The sequence below is a fragment of the Corvus moneduloides genome, chromosome 10 (assembly GCF_009650955.1).
Source record: "Corvus moneduloides isolate bCorMon1 chromosome 10, bCorMon1.pri, whole genome shotgun sequence".
In the NCBI taxonomy this organism is placed as follows: domain Eukaryota; kingdom Metazoa; phylum Chordata; class Aves; order Passeriformes; family Corvidae; genus Corvus; species Corvus moneduloides.
Window position 1 is genome coordinate 9,184,939 of NC_045485.1, and position 17,051 is coordinate 9,201,989.

The 17,051-nt window shown below is 36.9% G+C and overlaps 1 protein-coding gene across 1 annotated transcript in view; it reads right to left on the reverse strand.

Annotated features, from left to right (window-relative positions):
• Positions 1-17,051, reverse strand: part of CUL3 (cullin 3) — a 56,209-nt gene that overhangs the window by 19,650 nt on the left and 19,508 nt on the right. The window contains exons 3-6 of the mRNA XM_032119457.1: positions 10,358-10,471; positions 3,378-3,538; positions 1,972-2,086; positions 476-704 (exon numbers count right to left, since the gene is read on the reverse strand). Of these exons, the coding sequence (XP_031975348.1) occupies positions 476-704; positions 1,972-2,086; positions 3,378-3,538; positions 10,358-10,471 (619 nt within the window). The remainder of the gene's footprint in view (positions 1-475; positions 705-1,971; positions 2,087-3,377; positions 3,539-10,357; positions 10,472-17,051) is intronic.

Consider the following 17,051-nt stretch of genomic DNA (forward strand, 5'->3'; position numbering starts at 1 on the left):
ACCACTTCCTTAGAAACGGCCAACTCCTTTCTGCAACAATGCTCCCTCCCCAAGAATTGGTCCTGCAATACTTCTGTTTAAGTCTTTTACACAAGTATTTCTTAAATAATTGCCTGTGGGCCAAAAAATGTGATGCATTTTTACAAATACATATTAGAGGAATGGAAGTAATAAAATGGCTCATGGACAACTGGTGACAAAAACCACTACAACAGATTTGTGCTTTTCTCATGAGATACTTGGTTTACCAAAAAAGTACCTGTATCTGGTACTAAATAGAAACAAGTTAAGTGTATGGGCTCTGTTTTAAGAGCCATCTAATAGTCACTGAGTATTCTCAGATGTTTGCAAAACAGAGTCACTAAGTGTTTCCACAATTGCACAGGAACACAAATGTTAAGCTTGACTTATCCCATGTTTAAAAATAATAAACAGTATCAGAAGCATTTGTGTTTCACCAGTGATGCAGTCTTACCTTCTGTCTTCCCATTTTTCAGCATATGAACTAGCCCAGAGTTCTCCATTTCCACTATAGTTTTCATATGCTTGGAAATAAGCTCCCTCTCAACAACTTTCACAATGGGTTCTTCTGTTGATTTATCCAGACAATGCATCACCCGCTCTATTTCTTCATTAATTCTAGCTTCTACTTTCTTTATATATACAGAAGCACTGTTTTCAGCTAAAAATTTCTGACTTTCCATCTGTGATTAACAAAAATTAATACTTTAGACATTTTTGTAAAGGGTAAAAAGAAAACATGTCAGATCAGCATTTACAAGCAAGTTCAAATCAAACACAGCATGTCCAACACATCCAAGACTTACATACACACTTAACACAAAATAAAGGTTCTATTATGCTAAATGTGTTACATAAGGGGGTACATGCAATATAAACAAGGTATTTTTCATACTAAGGCAACCCAAGCCAAGCTGGTTTCTAGTTACTGACGAGGGTGTTAGCCACAGGTTCAAAGAAAACAAAGATGGGGAAAGGGAAGGATCAAAAATTCCTTCCAAACATCAGTTTATGGCTGTTCTCATTTTCTTTACTGACAATGCTGAGCACATTATTTCATGTCAAACTGTTTTTATTCATATTGGTCAGCAGAGTCTTTGGAGAAAAGATGTCTTATTTTTTAGGCAGAGCTAAGTAATAGAACTTAAAAGAAAGTAATTATTTTTCTTAATTTTATATAAGCACTTATGAAAAACAGAACACAATGACATTTAAATGGCTGTGCAACATATACTTCTGCTTTGCAAGGAAGTTTGGAGGATCAGAGCATATGACAGCTGATCCTGCATAAGAACTGTGAGACTCACAAATTACCTTATCTAGGTATATTTTAACATGATTTTAAAATTTCTATCAATTTCCAGCAATAGAAGATCATGATTACACTCAACAAGCACCAATTGGCTTTCCTCCTCCAAGTATCTTACAAAACAAAAACCTCACAAAATATTTGCAATGTATTATTTGGTGGCTGATCAACAATTGCAGAGCCACTTGGATATGCTTAATTCCTTGACTTGGTTTATTTTATTACAAAAAATAACTCACAAATGTAGGAACTATGAAGGAAACAAAGTTTCCTCAAAAGCAGTTTGACAGGTTTCCCAGCCTCAGTTTGAGCCTTTCATGCTACTGGCATTTCAAAAAGACTGGGGGCAAAGCAGAGGTAGACTAAGTTACATGAAATAGCCTAAAGCAGGCACAAGATTAGCATGATGATTACTTTATATGTTATTGGCACCCATGGCTCAAAACTACATTCAAATTACACTAATTCTGTAAAATCTGTGTTACTTTTTCCTGCAAAATTAGTGACTATTTTTCTTATTTCATTTAATGGAGATGGACATACTCTTCAAAAAAGCAACAAGTATGTTAAGTACCACCAAATCTGACAATTCCAGACAGTAATAATAACATTCCAAATACGGTATTAGAATACTGCTGTACCTGAAAAAATTCTGCAGACATCTCCAAAAATGGAGCCTCAAAGTCTTCTTCATAGACTGACCTTCCTTCAAGACCTAGAATCATTAACATCTGGCAAGCATTTCTTATTGCGCCTCTGCCAAAAAGTAAGTTGTTAACAACTTGAGAAATCTACGTGCTTGTAAGACAGAGTACACAGCAGAATAACAACTCATAACACAATATTAGCTTTAATAAAAAGTAGTAATAGAAAGTCCATTCTAATCTGTTCAGTACATGACATTTTCAAGAACACTACAGCAGCAAAATTGTTTGGTTTTGTTCAAAACTAAATAGCTGACAATATTTATTAAGTATTTTAAATGCAATGACAAGGACACAGGTCTCAAGTTCTACTAAGTCATAAAATGATGAAGAATATATTATAACATATAAGAAATTAACCCAAAATACTACTTCAAAGAAAACTGCACACATAGGTCAGAATTGAGCAATTCAAAACAATTGCACACATGGAAGTTGCTATGCAAAGTTTGAAGCTTTTGGATGGTTGGCTGTTTAAAAAAAGCCAACCATACAAAAATCTAAAAAAAAATTTTAAAACCCCCAACTGAACACAAAATAAACACCACCAAAATTCAAATATATCAGCAAGTTAATGAAAACAAAATAACTGCATCTAGAAAAAGATTCCACTTTCTGGCAGCAGGGGACAATACACAGCTGTAGCTGGGGAGTACTTTTCTTTTCCTAAATTGCATGTTAGGTAATCTTAGTCAGAGAACTGCAGCCAGGGTAGCAAGGAGTTTACATATCCCTACATGCAACAGCTGTTCTGAAACTGGAGAAGCACAGGAATACTTGCAAATCTGCAGCTCCTTCAGCTGCAGTATCTGCAGTGGGTGGTACAAAACTTCCACTTCTATTAAACCAACCAATGAAGCTGAGAAACAGACTTAAAACTTAGAGATGCAACTAAACTGCTGAAAAACAAACCGATCAAAACATGAGGAAGAGGAATTGGAATTAAAAGAGGAAACATCATAAATAAACGAAAAGGTACAAGAAAATTAAACAACCTCTAAGTACAGGGGAAATACAAGGTAGCAAGAGGCGGAAAATTGTCAAAACTCTGCTTTGTGATCAAAAGCTCTGGCACAGCGTGATAATGGAGACATTTGATGAAAGTTTTAATAAGAAACCGTGAGATAAATATTGAAAAAAATAGATTATCAAGATTCCCTGTTTACCATTATGCTGAAATATAATATACAAAGAAATATGTTACTCCAGAATACAGAGAAATTTTAGTTGTGATCACAAATGTGGTCTTAAGTAATGAATTATTTGTGTATGTTTCTGAGTCACTCTTTAAAAACTGACAGGTATTATTTACAACCAAAGACATTCACTTACAAACATCTTACCTGTCTACAACTTCTCCTTTCCTCTCTCTTGCAATCATATCCAGCAGAGTTTGCCTCAGGTGATCCCTGATGCAGCCGTAACGTACAACTTGATCTCGAAAAATTATCAGGCCCAAGTTGTAGACATTCTCCACATTGTTTTGTTGCACATATACTCGGTCCTAGAACAAGGGCATAAACAGCAATAAAATTGGGAATTCACTGCATCTATGCTATTGAAAAGCACAAGAGATCAATTATTTCTCTGTTGTGGAACTATGACCAAATATATTTTTTCCCTGTCTTAACAGAAAGAAACTATGTATACCCTCAAAATTCAAAATCAGTCCCATTTTCCAAAACTTCATTTACACTGGAAGTTCTACTTGGCTTAGGAGCATAAGCCCAGCATTTATGACTAAAGCATGCCAGAACAGATCTACAGCCTTCCCACTTTTTAGTCTGGGTGCAGAGGAATCTCCAACTACTGACTAAATCCATAGCACTATCTGCAGGAGGTTTTACTTACCTACTCAAACTCTTCCATCCATCTCTTTCTGATCTTTAAGAAAAATCATTTAATTTCCCTCACCCTCAGTCTTCCTACCACTCCTTTTAGGCAAAAAATAGTCAATATTCAGTGAAATTTCCTGAAATAGCATCATTAGATAAAGAGCAGCAAATATAGAGCTAAAATAAGAAGAGTTACGATCAAAATCTTTATGGATTAGTACTGCAAAATTGTACATAAGGACTTCTGTAGACATCCTTCCTTCCACCCTCCCCAAACTCACTTTCATTCAACTTGAGCAGTATTTCAAAACCTTATGTTTCATTATAATCTTGCCCATACACACTCCCCCCCCTCAAAAAAAAAAACAGAAGAGGAAGAGAAAAAAGTATTTTTACGTTTCAATGTAAGTTTAAATTCTATCTCCCTATACAATCTCCGCCTATAGGAAGGATCAAGTTTCTCAACTACCCATTTTTTATCCACCTACCTATAAAAACCAATGCTGATCCTCAGATCAGCATTTAAAGACTGCATAGCCCAAAATCCATCATACAAAATTGACTGAGAGTGCTAAGCAGACCCTGAGTCTCTTACTGCTACCCAAACAAATGCTCCAAAAATTTGTCTCTCCTTTCCTCTCTCCCAAATCAACTCCAAAAAAAGGAAGGCTATTAACAAAGTCACTAGCAGGAAGAAAATGCATGTATTTGATTAATAGCCACAACTAGGTCAGACCACTTATAACAATATTAAGAACAGAAAAACTGAGTTTTTACAACCCCTTTCTGAGATAAGCAATCATTATTTTTGTTAATTTCTGTCAGGGCATAATCCATTCCTCTAATATCGTAGTTTGGGCAATTACTAAAAATACTGCTCTGCTACCATTTAAGCATCAGGACAATGACATCAGAAAAAGATGCATGTTTTGTACCCACTCACAAATCTGGCTGGGATGAGGTTTTATAAAAATGTACATAGCTGTAACAAAACAATAATACTAAAAAAAAAAATCGAATTCTATAAAGGATGATGGTCAATTTACTTAATTAAGTATAAAGATTAGCTTCTCCCCTGGTTGTATCACTATCTTAAGTGCTTTATCACATTCAGAATTAAGAGTAAAGCTACTCAAACACCCGGAAAATGAAACCATTAAAAGAAAAAATAATATGCTTCAGACAGTGGAAAAAGTATTTCAAAACTCTGTGTTTACATAAATTCCACAATTTCAAAAAATAAGAAGGAACAGACAGCACACAATTTAGCAGCTGAATTCACATGGCAAAATTCTTCACATACTAACTATATGCCAGATTCCCACTTGGTGACCAGAGGAAAGCAAAACACTGGGTTCTGCAATTAATGAGTGATTTCCCACTCTCTGCCTTCAGACAGGCAGCACTTAATTTAAATGAAAAAACAAGACGGGAACAGGTCAGATATGCCTATTCTGTGGTTTCTGAAGCACGCTCAGCTCTGTCTCAGAGCAGAACATTTACTAATTGGTCTCATGAAGTCAGTTCAGTGACTTGTGGTGGGCTAGGTCTTTGGAATAGGTTACTTTTGGTTTTCTGTTATTTAAAAACAGGGTTGTTTATTTTACTTCCTTATTTACAGACTTGCATCAAGAACAGATGTAAATGTGATTCTCAAGTAAGACAAACTTAAAATACATTTTCAAAGAAATGAAAAAGCAAATTAAAAAGTAGCGTCTAATACTATATAACTTGAAGAAAAAAGAATAGAATTATTATTTCAAAAAAATATTCAGCCCTCTGAAGCACAGGCAGCAGGGTATCTAAAAGGATTAAAGCCACAGCCATGACTCATCTACATAGCTTCTGTTGTGGCAGTGCTAAACAGTGCCATTGTGAAATAGTAACTCCTCTCAGTTTATCAGCAGCCTCTGTAGTAAGCCAGACCTCTCTACAATACCCAAACCAGAGCAGCAACATTAACACTTCTAATCCTGCTGATTTGCTCATCCTTGGTAACAGATCACATTTGCGGGAAGCTCTCCCAATCTAAAAAAAGAATCACAGAAAGCCCCATTTGGGAACAGGTTTGACTGACAAGGCTACACACTACTGAACAGAAATCACTTCCCACGGAGAGAAGCAGTGGGTGCGTAAAGGTAAGAGTAACTTTCAGGAGACAAGGATGGAGCTTCAGACAGCAATTATCATAAATTACAATCCTGCTTACACTGCAAAATAATTCTGATCTGAAGTCACTTACTGTAAGGTACCAATAGCCACATTTTACCCATCTCTGCATGGATGCACTGCCTGGAAGATGCAGCAGCCTTCAGTATACCCTTGAGTATATAGTAAGTGTCTTTGATCCTACTTCTGGAAATAAAAATAATACTTCTCCCTATTACCTTGTGTGTAAGCCATGGACAATGAGAGTCATCTCATTAAAACTCACATATCCAACCTGTCAGTGCTGGCCTAAAAAAAAAGACACCAGCTTTGCGCACAGCAGAGATGAGAAGGGAATGCTCTGCCCTCTGAAAAATCCACAGCTGTATTTGCAGGAGCAATTGTTCACTTCTGACAGTGTGTAACTGGCACTACTCATACGCCTGTAATGCAGCCAGGGGTGTGACTGCTGAGCTCGCATAGCTGAAATTGCTTTAAATTTAACAAGCATAAGTAGTAAAGAAGAGACACCACAGAATCCAGTTTAACCCAGTTTCCATTAGATATTCTAAGAATACACACACTCACACTGCTTGAAGAAAAGCCCAAACAACTCCACCTCCATTGCTCCCATTCCATAGAGCAGCTGAACAAACCCTATTATAGGTATATTTACCTACACTACTGCTGTGAGGCTGAATTGCAGATATGTCCAAATGTACTTCACTACTTCAACACATCTTAGTACCTCACTTGACTTAGGAAAGACGCTACTTAGCACATGACTTTACTGCTTCGGTGCCTCACTGCTTGTTGCAGACAGTGCCAGAATTTACAGAGTGTATTACGTCTACTTTGGCACCAATTACTGCAGCCTAAACATGTGAAAAGGACGATAGCTCATGCTATATCCTACAAAATCCAGTGGAACTATGTAAACTTGAAATTCAATCAGGGAAACTGGAATGTCTCAAAATAATCAAGACGAATTTTTATTGTGCAAAAGGTTGCAAAACCTCACACTGCACCTGCAACAGAACTGAAACCAACAGACTTTTACCAGAGAGTAATCACAAGAGACAAGGCAATACACAATTTTAAAAACATAAGGCAAACTTGAGAGTGTCTTGTGGAAGAGGTTCTGCATGAACCATAAAATCCTGCCATAACCTCAAACAGCAAGTATTCTAGTCATTAAGCATCATAATGCACAAACCCCACTGTACAAAACAAATGCCTTTCTAAAAAAGATGCATTTGAATTGATTTTTATTTTAAAAGTGGCAAAATTAAACAGGAAAGAAATAAAGGTGGTTTGGAAAGGTGTTTGTTTTGACTTAAATCATACAGGAGCCAATGGGTGAAACAAAGCTGGAAAACAAGCGTGGTAGTAAAACAGATACGGTTTAGTTTAAGATGTAAAATCACTAGGCTGAAGCAGGAATTCAACAGAGTAAGACCGGAATTCAAGAGGATGTTAAATGTTTTACTTTCACTGATGTCACAGTGTGGCCTGTTGGGCAATAGGTGCATTTCCTGAAACTGGTGGGTAATTGAGATGGCCTACAAAATAAGAGAAGGATTGGGTCATGCTTTACTTACAAACAAATGATAATTGCATATACTTCTCCTGGTAGAACACAAGCATATCAATCTACAATGCCTGGTGACCGAGGTTATACAGTGTTTGGTGCTTTTTTTAGGTAAAATATTTTTAATGTCAGTTATATTAGATTTGCTTGAATAAAAATGTATAAATTACTTCTGATATAAGCATATCATTATAAACGTATAGGTCATTCAGACTCAACATCAGAAAATAAGAACAAATCATTCCTTATTTTATAAAGTTCTTGAAAATTGTTTCTTTGAAAAGCAGCCAGGTCTGACCTTTCACAGGTGCTTTATAATTTTGTGATACTGGCAGCTTTTCCAAACCTTTTGAATGAACACATATTTAAGAATAAGAAACTTCAGTCTTGGTCGCTTTTGAATGAAGAGAATTATGTTTAACTCAAGAGAACATCCTAGTGACAAAGGTGGAACTGCAAATCTCTGAAAATAGTCCTCTTTTAAACCACTGCTTATACTTGAATTTGCAATCAAAGCATGTATTATTGACAATTTGTCTTAAGTACTTTCAAGTCAAAGAAAAGGAGGGAGTCTGCCCATTTGTATTAGGTCTTCACACTAGATAGTTCTACCTAATAAAGATTAAAATTGTAACTATAAACCCCATATTCCATTACAGAAGTTTAACAAACAAACATCAGTGCCCCTAAGTTTAAGTAAGCATTTTGAAAGAAAATTTTGTTCTATTTTTACTATTATACTATAAATATATTTTATTGTGGATTTTTTTTTTTTTCTGTTTCTGTGGGTCTTATTTTGGTACAAGGAAAAAAAAAATCTGTGGGAGGCAAACAATTAGTCAAGCAGAGGCCTCAGCTGAACACCCACTTGAAATAATTAGGAACTGTCAAACAGCACACAGAAGGCTATGTAGTCCTGAGATCCCCAAGCTTGTTTATTATTCTGCTCTGAATCTAAAAGATAACCAATGAAGTTCAATTTACACTTGTAGGAATTTTGCAGGTTTCCATCTCCTGAAATTTAGGTGAAACAGAAAAGGCTTGTTGGATGTTCGAACAGCACTTGCAAGCTTCAAAACAAAGTCAAGGCATTGCTCTTCTGTGCACAAAAAATACTTACGAAATGGCTCTCCTGTCCCTCCAGGAGTGGTAACTGAAGCAGGCAACCCTTCCTCAAAGAAAAAATATTTTGGCCTTTAATATACTGGTCAACCCACTAGAACAAGGAAAGCTTATAAGCCAGTTTTCTCTGCCACTGTTTGAAGGATCAGAAATGTATTGATTTTAAGGGCAGCAGATAACATTGCATTATCCATTACTTTGGACCATCCAGCACCTCCTGTGCTGAACTATAATATTTGGCTAAAATACAACAGCCACTCCCCTAAAAGCTCTGGATTCCATCTTCTAACCTTCCTGAAAATTCACCACTACCTTTGGTAGATTAATCTAATCATTACCTATTCTTGAATATGCCTAGATGCACATAGCAGCAATTGATTTGTATTTGTCCTTCACAAACAGATCAAGGAGTCCAGGATCTCTCACAGCAAAGACAGTACATCTTCAAAATAATCTGTCCATCTGCCTTTTGGCATGATAAGACACACAAATCATTCAGTGTCACTGAAGGCATTTTAGCCAGCACTCTATTTTTTGATATGTGGTCTTTTACCTACTGAAATAAAACAAACCAACTCCCCCAACATGAAGGCCAGTAAATCCATTAAAAAAATTATGTTTGTGATTCTGTAATTACTCCAAATTATTTAACTTGTACTAGCTTATTGACCAAAGAGGACTTCACACTGAATACAAACGTGGTCAATGTCACAGCATGAGATCTTTAACAGCAGTAAGGCAAGAGCTTAACTCCAGTTGTTCAGCAAATAGAGTACAATTCCAGTCAATCTGCTATTTGGACCAAAAAAGTCCATTATTGTCTGTCCTTCACTGTCAAGTACTGAATCAATTATTATATTCAGGCTGATATTTTGGAGGGAAAAAAATTTACACAAAGAACACAGCATCTCAACACTTCCTATTGAAGTCAAAACCTTTGTCTAGAAGCTAAGCAAAAATATTCTTCTGCATCCTAGAACACCCCCAGCATTATGGGAATTTTAATACATACAAACTATCTAAAGCATAACAATCCAGACACAAAAATGTCAGGCCCTCTCTCTTAAAAAAAAAAAGCCTTTTCCATTGGCTACAGGTAAGAAATTGTGAGCATGCAGCCAAAGATCACATTCTATGTACACTGCTTAATCTTCTGCACAAGTTCTTCATGAACAGCAAAGGATCCAACCAGAAATCAACATTCAAGGACACACACTGTACCCAAGTTATCCTCTTCATCCTAAAGCTTAAAGAACAACTACACTTGAAGTTTGAGGAGGCTTTACTTTCCACAGCAAGAAAACATCACGAGCTGAACAAACACCTAAAATCTGCCAGAATGGGTCTGACTAGCTTATTTTGTAAGAACTGCAAAGTTCAACTATTTTTTAGATCAATTTTTCAAGTGATAATGAGATAACCTAAAAGATGAATCCAATTACAATTTTTCGAATGCCTGCAGCAGTCTTGCATGCACACAAAAAATTCTAAACAAGGGACAGAGAGCAGTCTTTGGAAAAAGACTGGTAAGCATGCCTTGGTTTTCACCCCTCTAGTTTATTTGCTTGGATTTGTCAAAGAGTAAATTTACTACACTGTTAAATGTGTGAAATAGCAGAATACCCACCATATACATCAGAATGTCTCTAATCATCACCATTGCTGTTTGATGATCATTCCACGCTTGGTTTAGTGTTTGTAGAAAGTTGTTATTCAAGGAGTTTAACACATCTTCTCGCACCTGAAGGAAAAAAAAAGATGCATTGACATAAACTCAAGTCAGCTTCTCCTGCAGCATTTAAATCTTAAACTTAGCTTCAGCACAAAAATTCTTGCTCCTCTGTGGATGTGAATTGTGCGAAAAAGTTCTTGCTTTTCCTGGGTGCTGACTATCCCTACCTCTTATTTCCCTTCTGTGGAAAAATAAGTAAGAAAAATTATGCTAAAAACAAGAGAAACAAAATAAAGACGGGTTTTAAATTTCAAAGGAATTCCTGAAATCTCACATGTTAAAAATAGTCTTTGACAACTCCTCAAAGCTTTTATTTCCTGTGTTGTAGTGTTTCAATTGCTGGTAATTTTACTATCACAAGTAATTTCAGAACATTGGGTAGCAGCAGTAAATGCTACAAACAGGAACAAGTACAGGTGGAAAATGGGCCATAATGACATTTAGAGAGACAAGCTGAGATAGCATAAAGATATAGAAACAACAATTCTGAAAGGAACCAATTGCTTTGTGAAGACCAGACTCTTACATTAATACCACCAACAAGAATTCATAGAAAAAAGAAAGTCATCTTTGTTTTTTATGAATCTATTTTCAATTTGCAAGTTGATCTGTCTCCTCAACTTCAGACTTCATGCCTCTCTGCCACTACTCTCCCTACTAATAAAAAAACCCATCCAGTTTCATGTTTTGATTTTACACAGTAGGCATACACTGCAGTGCTCAAACTTGAAACTAATGTCAAAGAATGTAAAAAAATTGTATCAGAGTTAACAAAATGTGGGAATTGACTTTAGACATAACATGCAAAATATATTCTGCCCGCTGTTGTAACCAAACAGAATATTCACATTTATAGATTTGCACGGATACTTGGCTGATAGTGTAAATTTCAGTACAGAGGATCATACAAGGAAACAAAACACACATGCCAAGCAGCCACAAGCTGCACCAACATCTCATGCAACCACCTCTTCAACCACAGGCCTCATTCTGTCATTTCAGTTTTATGAAGTTATTAGGCCAAACCAGGGTAACAATTCTGTCTGCTACACTACTAGATACACTCACAAACTCAGATGAGCAAACTAGAGACAGAGCATGGCACATCATCCAACACAATGGTCTCAAGAAGCTCTGGAAACTAATCCCAGTAATATTCACCTTGTTACTGCATCCAGGCAACAAAAGTATGCCCTAGGTTGTTGAAAGCTTTCTTACATCTTCAAACACCTACTCTGCAGACCTGAGCAAGGCCTCTCTTCCTTGCTTTTGGAAAACAAAATATGCAGTCATAAGCACTGCTTAGCTGCCTCATTCTTTCTGATCACGATCATCATTTACCCTCTTGTCTCCCAAATGTGTGCTCTGTTGTCACCCAATCTCCATAGTTTTTAGCCAAAACAAATATGCATTAAAAACTTCAGCAGACATACTTGTGAAGAATATGCAGAATCTCCCAGAACAAGAGAAACAAACATGACATGGTTGCTTTCACTTCTTTGGTCAGTTTGGAAAAACATTGGAAACATTATTTGGTAGCTCATCCACACTGATAAAATTTACCAAAGCATGATTAGATCATAAGCACAAATAACCAAGGGTAGTTATTGATCAATTTTATGATACCCTTTATTTTAACAATGCAGAGGCAGTGTGCTTTATAATTGCACACATCCCACATCCATCACACTAATCCTGCTGGGCTAGCCAGTGCCAAATCACACACCAACTGGCAACAAAGGAGTGGATACTTGCCACGAGGTAGCAGTGACAACCTGCTTCCAAGCAGACACCAGCATGCTCTGCAATAGTGGCACTTCTGCTCCATATGGTATGCCACGTGGATTTCTGGAAATGGGCTTGAAATTCAGGAATGGGTGCTGTACAACAGAACTACCGTCAGAGTTTCCCTGTGAAGCTTCTCAATGACATTCTTCTAGGTTTATTTTAAACTGCAGAGAGGTTTGGAAAGCCATTCCTTCAGCTGCTACAAAAGGCAACCAAACTATTGCCAAGCAAATTATTGCTTACAAAAACTTTCTAGTTAACAAGTGTTCAACACACTCCTTGTATGGGCCATTAATTCAGCAATACTACAGGGAAACTGCTATAATGCACAAAACATCTTAGCCGTGCAAAGGTGCAGAGTCACACCACCTTGGTAGAATAAATGATCTGAAGTAAAAAAATGTGTATGCCCACACTCTTTGAACAAGAGAAGAGACACAGCTGCTACACTGCCAAAGCCTTAGAAAATTTCAGTCTCAAAGATTTTTATCAGCAGAATATTACTTTCAATGAGCTGAGCTGGTAATGATTTCTGTGACAATATTTGCAGTTACAAAGTAAATTGAAGGGAAAGCCAGCTTAAATAGGACAGTCCATTTACAGATTCACTTGAAAATAAATTAGCAACTTCATAATATATGTAAGATCTTCTTACAGTTGGAGCAAGGATGAAATCTTGCGTATAACTTCAGGCTCAACTGTATTTTATACTGGATACAGCTCTTCAGGAAATACAGAACCCTCCCCCCAAATAAGAGTAGCTTGTTGGCATAAGCTTTCAATACCTTTAAATAACTCTTTATTAAGTGTACATAAAGAAGACTTATGGTCTACTATTTCTTTCTTACAGTGCCTGGCCTGATGCAGCAGCACAAATAGTTCAGTTATGTAATTTCTACTACTGTAAAGACAGCTAGAACCTCCTGAGGGGAGCAGCAGTACAGAACAGCACTTTCTGAACTAAGGCCTCAAGCTCTCAGAACTTTTACCATCATTTCTTTTAGAAAAATCCAAGTTGTCTAAAAGATAATATTCTAAAACCTTAGGAGTCCCAAGTAGGTTAATGGATTGACTACCAGAAATGTCTGTTCATCCCTGCTGCTGCTATCCTACTGCTGAAAGGAAAAAACAAATACTGAAGAATACTGAGGATTCTGCACTGTAACGTACTTTTGAGCAATTCCCTCGCATCCTTTTGCCCTCCATATAATAGCAGACTTGCTCAAGATCATCTGAAAACATCATTAAGAGAATATAAAGGCAGATAACACTTCATACATTGTCAGTCAGGCTCACAGTACACTCTAATGCTCAGTAGATAATTTGCCTCCTACACAACTTCTCATGTCATTCCTCCCTATTTCATTGATGTTATGGAAATATTTCAAACTCCCTGATGGAGATGACTCTCATCTCTTCCTTTTCTCTGCAACAGTAAAAGCAAATTTTAAAGCTTGCAAAGAATCCCAGACATAACTTTTTAAGTCCCAGAGTAGATACACTTCTTTCAGCCTATACCTGCACAAGCACCCCACAGCATTCCTTCTGCACTGAACACTGCCACCATGACCAGCTCTGTGCCCTCCTGACCAAACGTGTTCTCACATGCCTGCCTGTACTGTTATTCTGAAATAGCAGGTACTGGACAGACCCCTGAGGGACTGATGGCCATCGGGACTCTGAGCCATTGACCACAGCCAACGGGTGCAACCACCCAACCAATTTCTTATCCATTTAACTCCACTCATTGAATCTATCTCTTTCCAATTTAGACAAAAGAAGGTTTTGGGGGGCCATGTCAAAAGCTTTATGGACATCTAGAGAAATTACATCTGTAATTCACTTATGTGGTCACTCTTCATAGAAGGCCACTGTGCTGGCCAGGCAAGACTTGCCCTTAGTGAAAGACTTGCCCAAATCACCTCCCTGTCATCCATGTACCTTAGCATAGCTCCTAGGATCTGTTCCATGATCCTCCCAGACACAAAGGTGAGGCTGACAGGCTGTAGCTCCCAGGTTCCTCCTCTCTACAGTTTTGAAAGACGGGTACAATGTTTCCCCTTTTCCAGTCACCTGGAGCTTCACCTGACTGCCATGACTTCTCAAATATCATGGAGTGGCTTGTCAGCTACATCAGCCAATTCCCCTCAGGACTCTGGGCTGCACCTCATTGGACCCCACTGATTTACGCATAAAAGGAACATTAAAAATATTATCCTGTAAACTTTTTAACTTCAGCTTCTTTTTTTACTGTAACACAAATGATGTTGCTTATCATCCAATGGTTTAGAGAGGTGTAAACTAAGCTCTGTGTGTTTTAAAAACACTTAACAACATTTGTGTGAAGTAATAAGACTAGGCTTGAGAAGTGTGAAGGAAGACCATCCACATCAAACTACAAGATTGTCAATGGGCAAGAAAGGGAGAAATCTGTGAAGTACCAAATGCACAGGAATTAAATACTTGAATTAAGATGAAAAGTTTCAATACTTTCAAAATTCAACAGTATTTTTAAATAGCTCTACATGTACTATACTTAAAAATAATGATGTCAGTACACAGGTAAGGACAAGTTTTAGCATGTTCTTACCCCACAGTAAAAACAGGATAGTTCAAGACAGCTGACTTCTCTCAGTGATGCAGAGTACCTGGCTCACTAGTGCCGTCATCACACAGCCAGAACCTGGTGATTTGGAACTACAAACCATTGGGGTCTGCAAGTCTAAAACCAAGCATACTTGATAGTACCTCACTTGCATCATCTTGTCTTGATCATATTTGCACCTATTATTTTATTTACAATTAAACAAGCTGTAAAGACAGTGCACTGTATAATGTTTTCTTGTTGAGAAGTTAAATACTTCTCATTAGCGTTTGGTTATTAATTAAAACGCTGAATAAGCACAACTTTCACCTGGCAATTAAATAAGCATAAAGCACAAATACAATTCTTAACCGTGCCTAGCCAAAAATGAAGGCTTGTGCTTTCCAAGCTTTAAAACTACTTGTAAAAACAACTGAACATACACACTGCCTCTACCTAGTCTCTTCATCTGTTGTAAATTAACCAGCATGACTGGAATACCACAGGAACACAGATTTTTTTCTAAAAAGATAACACGGAGATGTGGGCAGCAAATGACAACTGTGACTCAATGATTAATGCAATTTCAAATTTGGGGTTGGCTCCTCAGCAGTGCTCCCTGAACTGAGTATAGTTCTTCAGTAAAATCTATTCATCTGAGAACACTTCCATTTTTATAAAAATTACGAAATTTAATGAACAATATTTCAGTTGGCAAAATTCCCCTCTTCTAAATTCCAGCATCCATCACTGATTCTCTGAATAGAAGTCTTATGAAGACTTGTGATGAGAGCATTTATTGTTCATTAGCTACTTAAAATTTACCAGAGAATTGCTCTTGGAAAGAGACAGCGAACATAAAAGATTTTGCTAAAATTTCTATGAAAAAAATGTGAGGTTAAACAAAACTTTTATCTATCTTACAACAAGTACTAATGGCACAAACATAAGTTGTCATTATAGAACTGATCCTATTCTTGATAAACAATGCACTTTTTTCCCCATACTTCCATCTGTAAGTGCCTCAAAATAACGTGTCTAAGCAAACATTCAAAAGGGACAAACAGTAGCTTTGATTCTATATAAGTTTTTGTTATTGTTCAGAAATTTTTGGCATAAGTCACATTTTTTTCAGTCTTTTCCTTGGATTATTTAATTTATAGGCTGGCATCATCAGAATAATTCAGCCTCTTTAACTCAACAGCAATTAACTACTAAAACTCAGTTAGCCTTTCAAAAAGCTTTGGTCATCTATTTTTATGTTACCCACACATATGAATATAATTTGATTAATCACATTAAAGATCAGAATACTAGATCATCAGATAGAGAAGATTTTTTTTAAAGCATCAGATACAGGAATATTAAGTATCAGAAAGTCACTTCTCTACACTGCTATCTGTGCAAGTCCCCTCAGCCTCTGCACTGAAAGTACAAACTCAGAATCTTCTGCTCTTCTGTCAGCCTGCCACAATCAGCACTTCAGAATAATTAATTCTGCAAATGCGTAATTTAAAATATACAAAATAGCTAGGAACTAAGATAAGTTGCAGAATACATAGGAACAAAGATAAAAAACCCCCCTCAAATTAAACCGGGATAAACTAAAGCCTAGGAATAATAAAAGTTTAGTGTCATGATTATTAAGTGCATAGGCACATACAAGAACAACGCACAAAAAGCCTCAGCCATTTGCCACATTTTATATGAATAGTACAGATTATGAATGCACAGATAATGAAACCAGAAGTGTTTGAGAGTCACAGATGTGCTACAATTATAGAAAAGAACTGCAAATTATTTAGCCACTTCATACTTCATAGAGGATGTCTCCTCTGGCACAAACAGTAAAAAAGCCCCACATTCAAAGCAGTTTCAGACTGTATTTGTCTGGACCACACCTTTGAAAACTAAGATTGTAGAAAAGAAATAACACATTTCTCTGCCACAGCAGTAACTCCGGTTGGAATGCACGAAAAAGTCCCCAAGCACCCTGCATTATTTAGCCGTAAATCTCCCATCCATTCTCTGTAATTCAGCCAGAAGTAATCATCCAAGACACATGATGGTCTCTGACTTTCCTTCTCAGATCTTGTAAAAACAGGACAAAAACTCAGATACTCCATCTGAACCCACAGCCAGTATATGGGATCAAAGTGGACACATATCTCCCTGCTATGGATGTTTCCATGAGGAGTAAGGCAGGCATCTCCGATA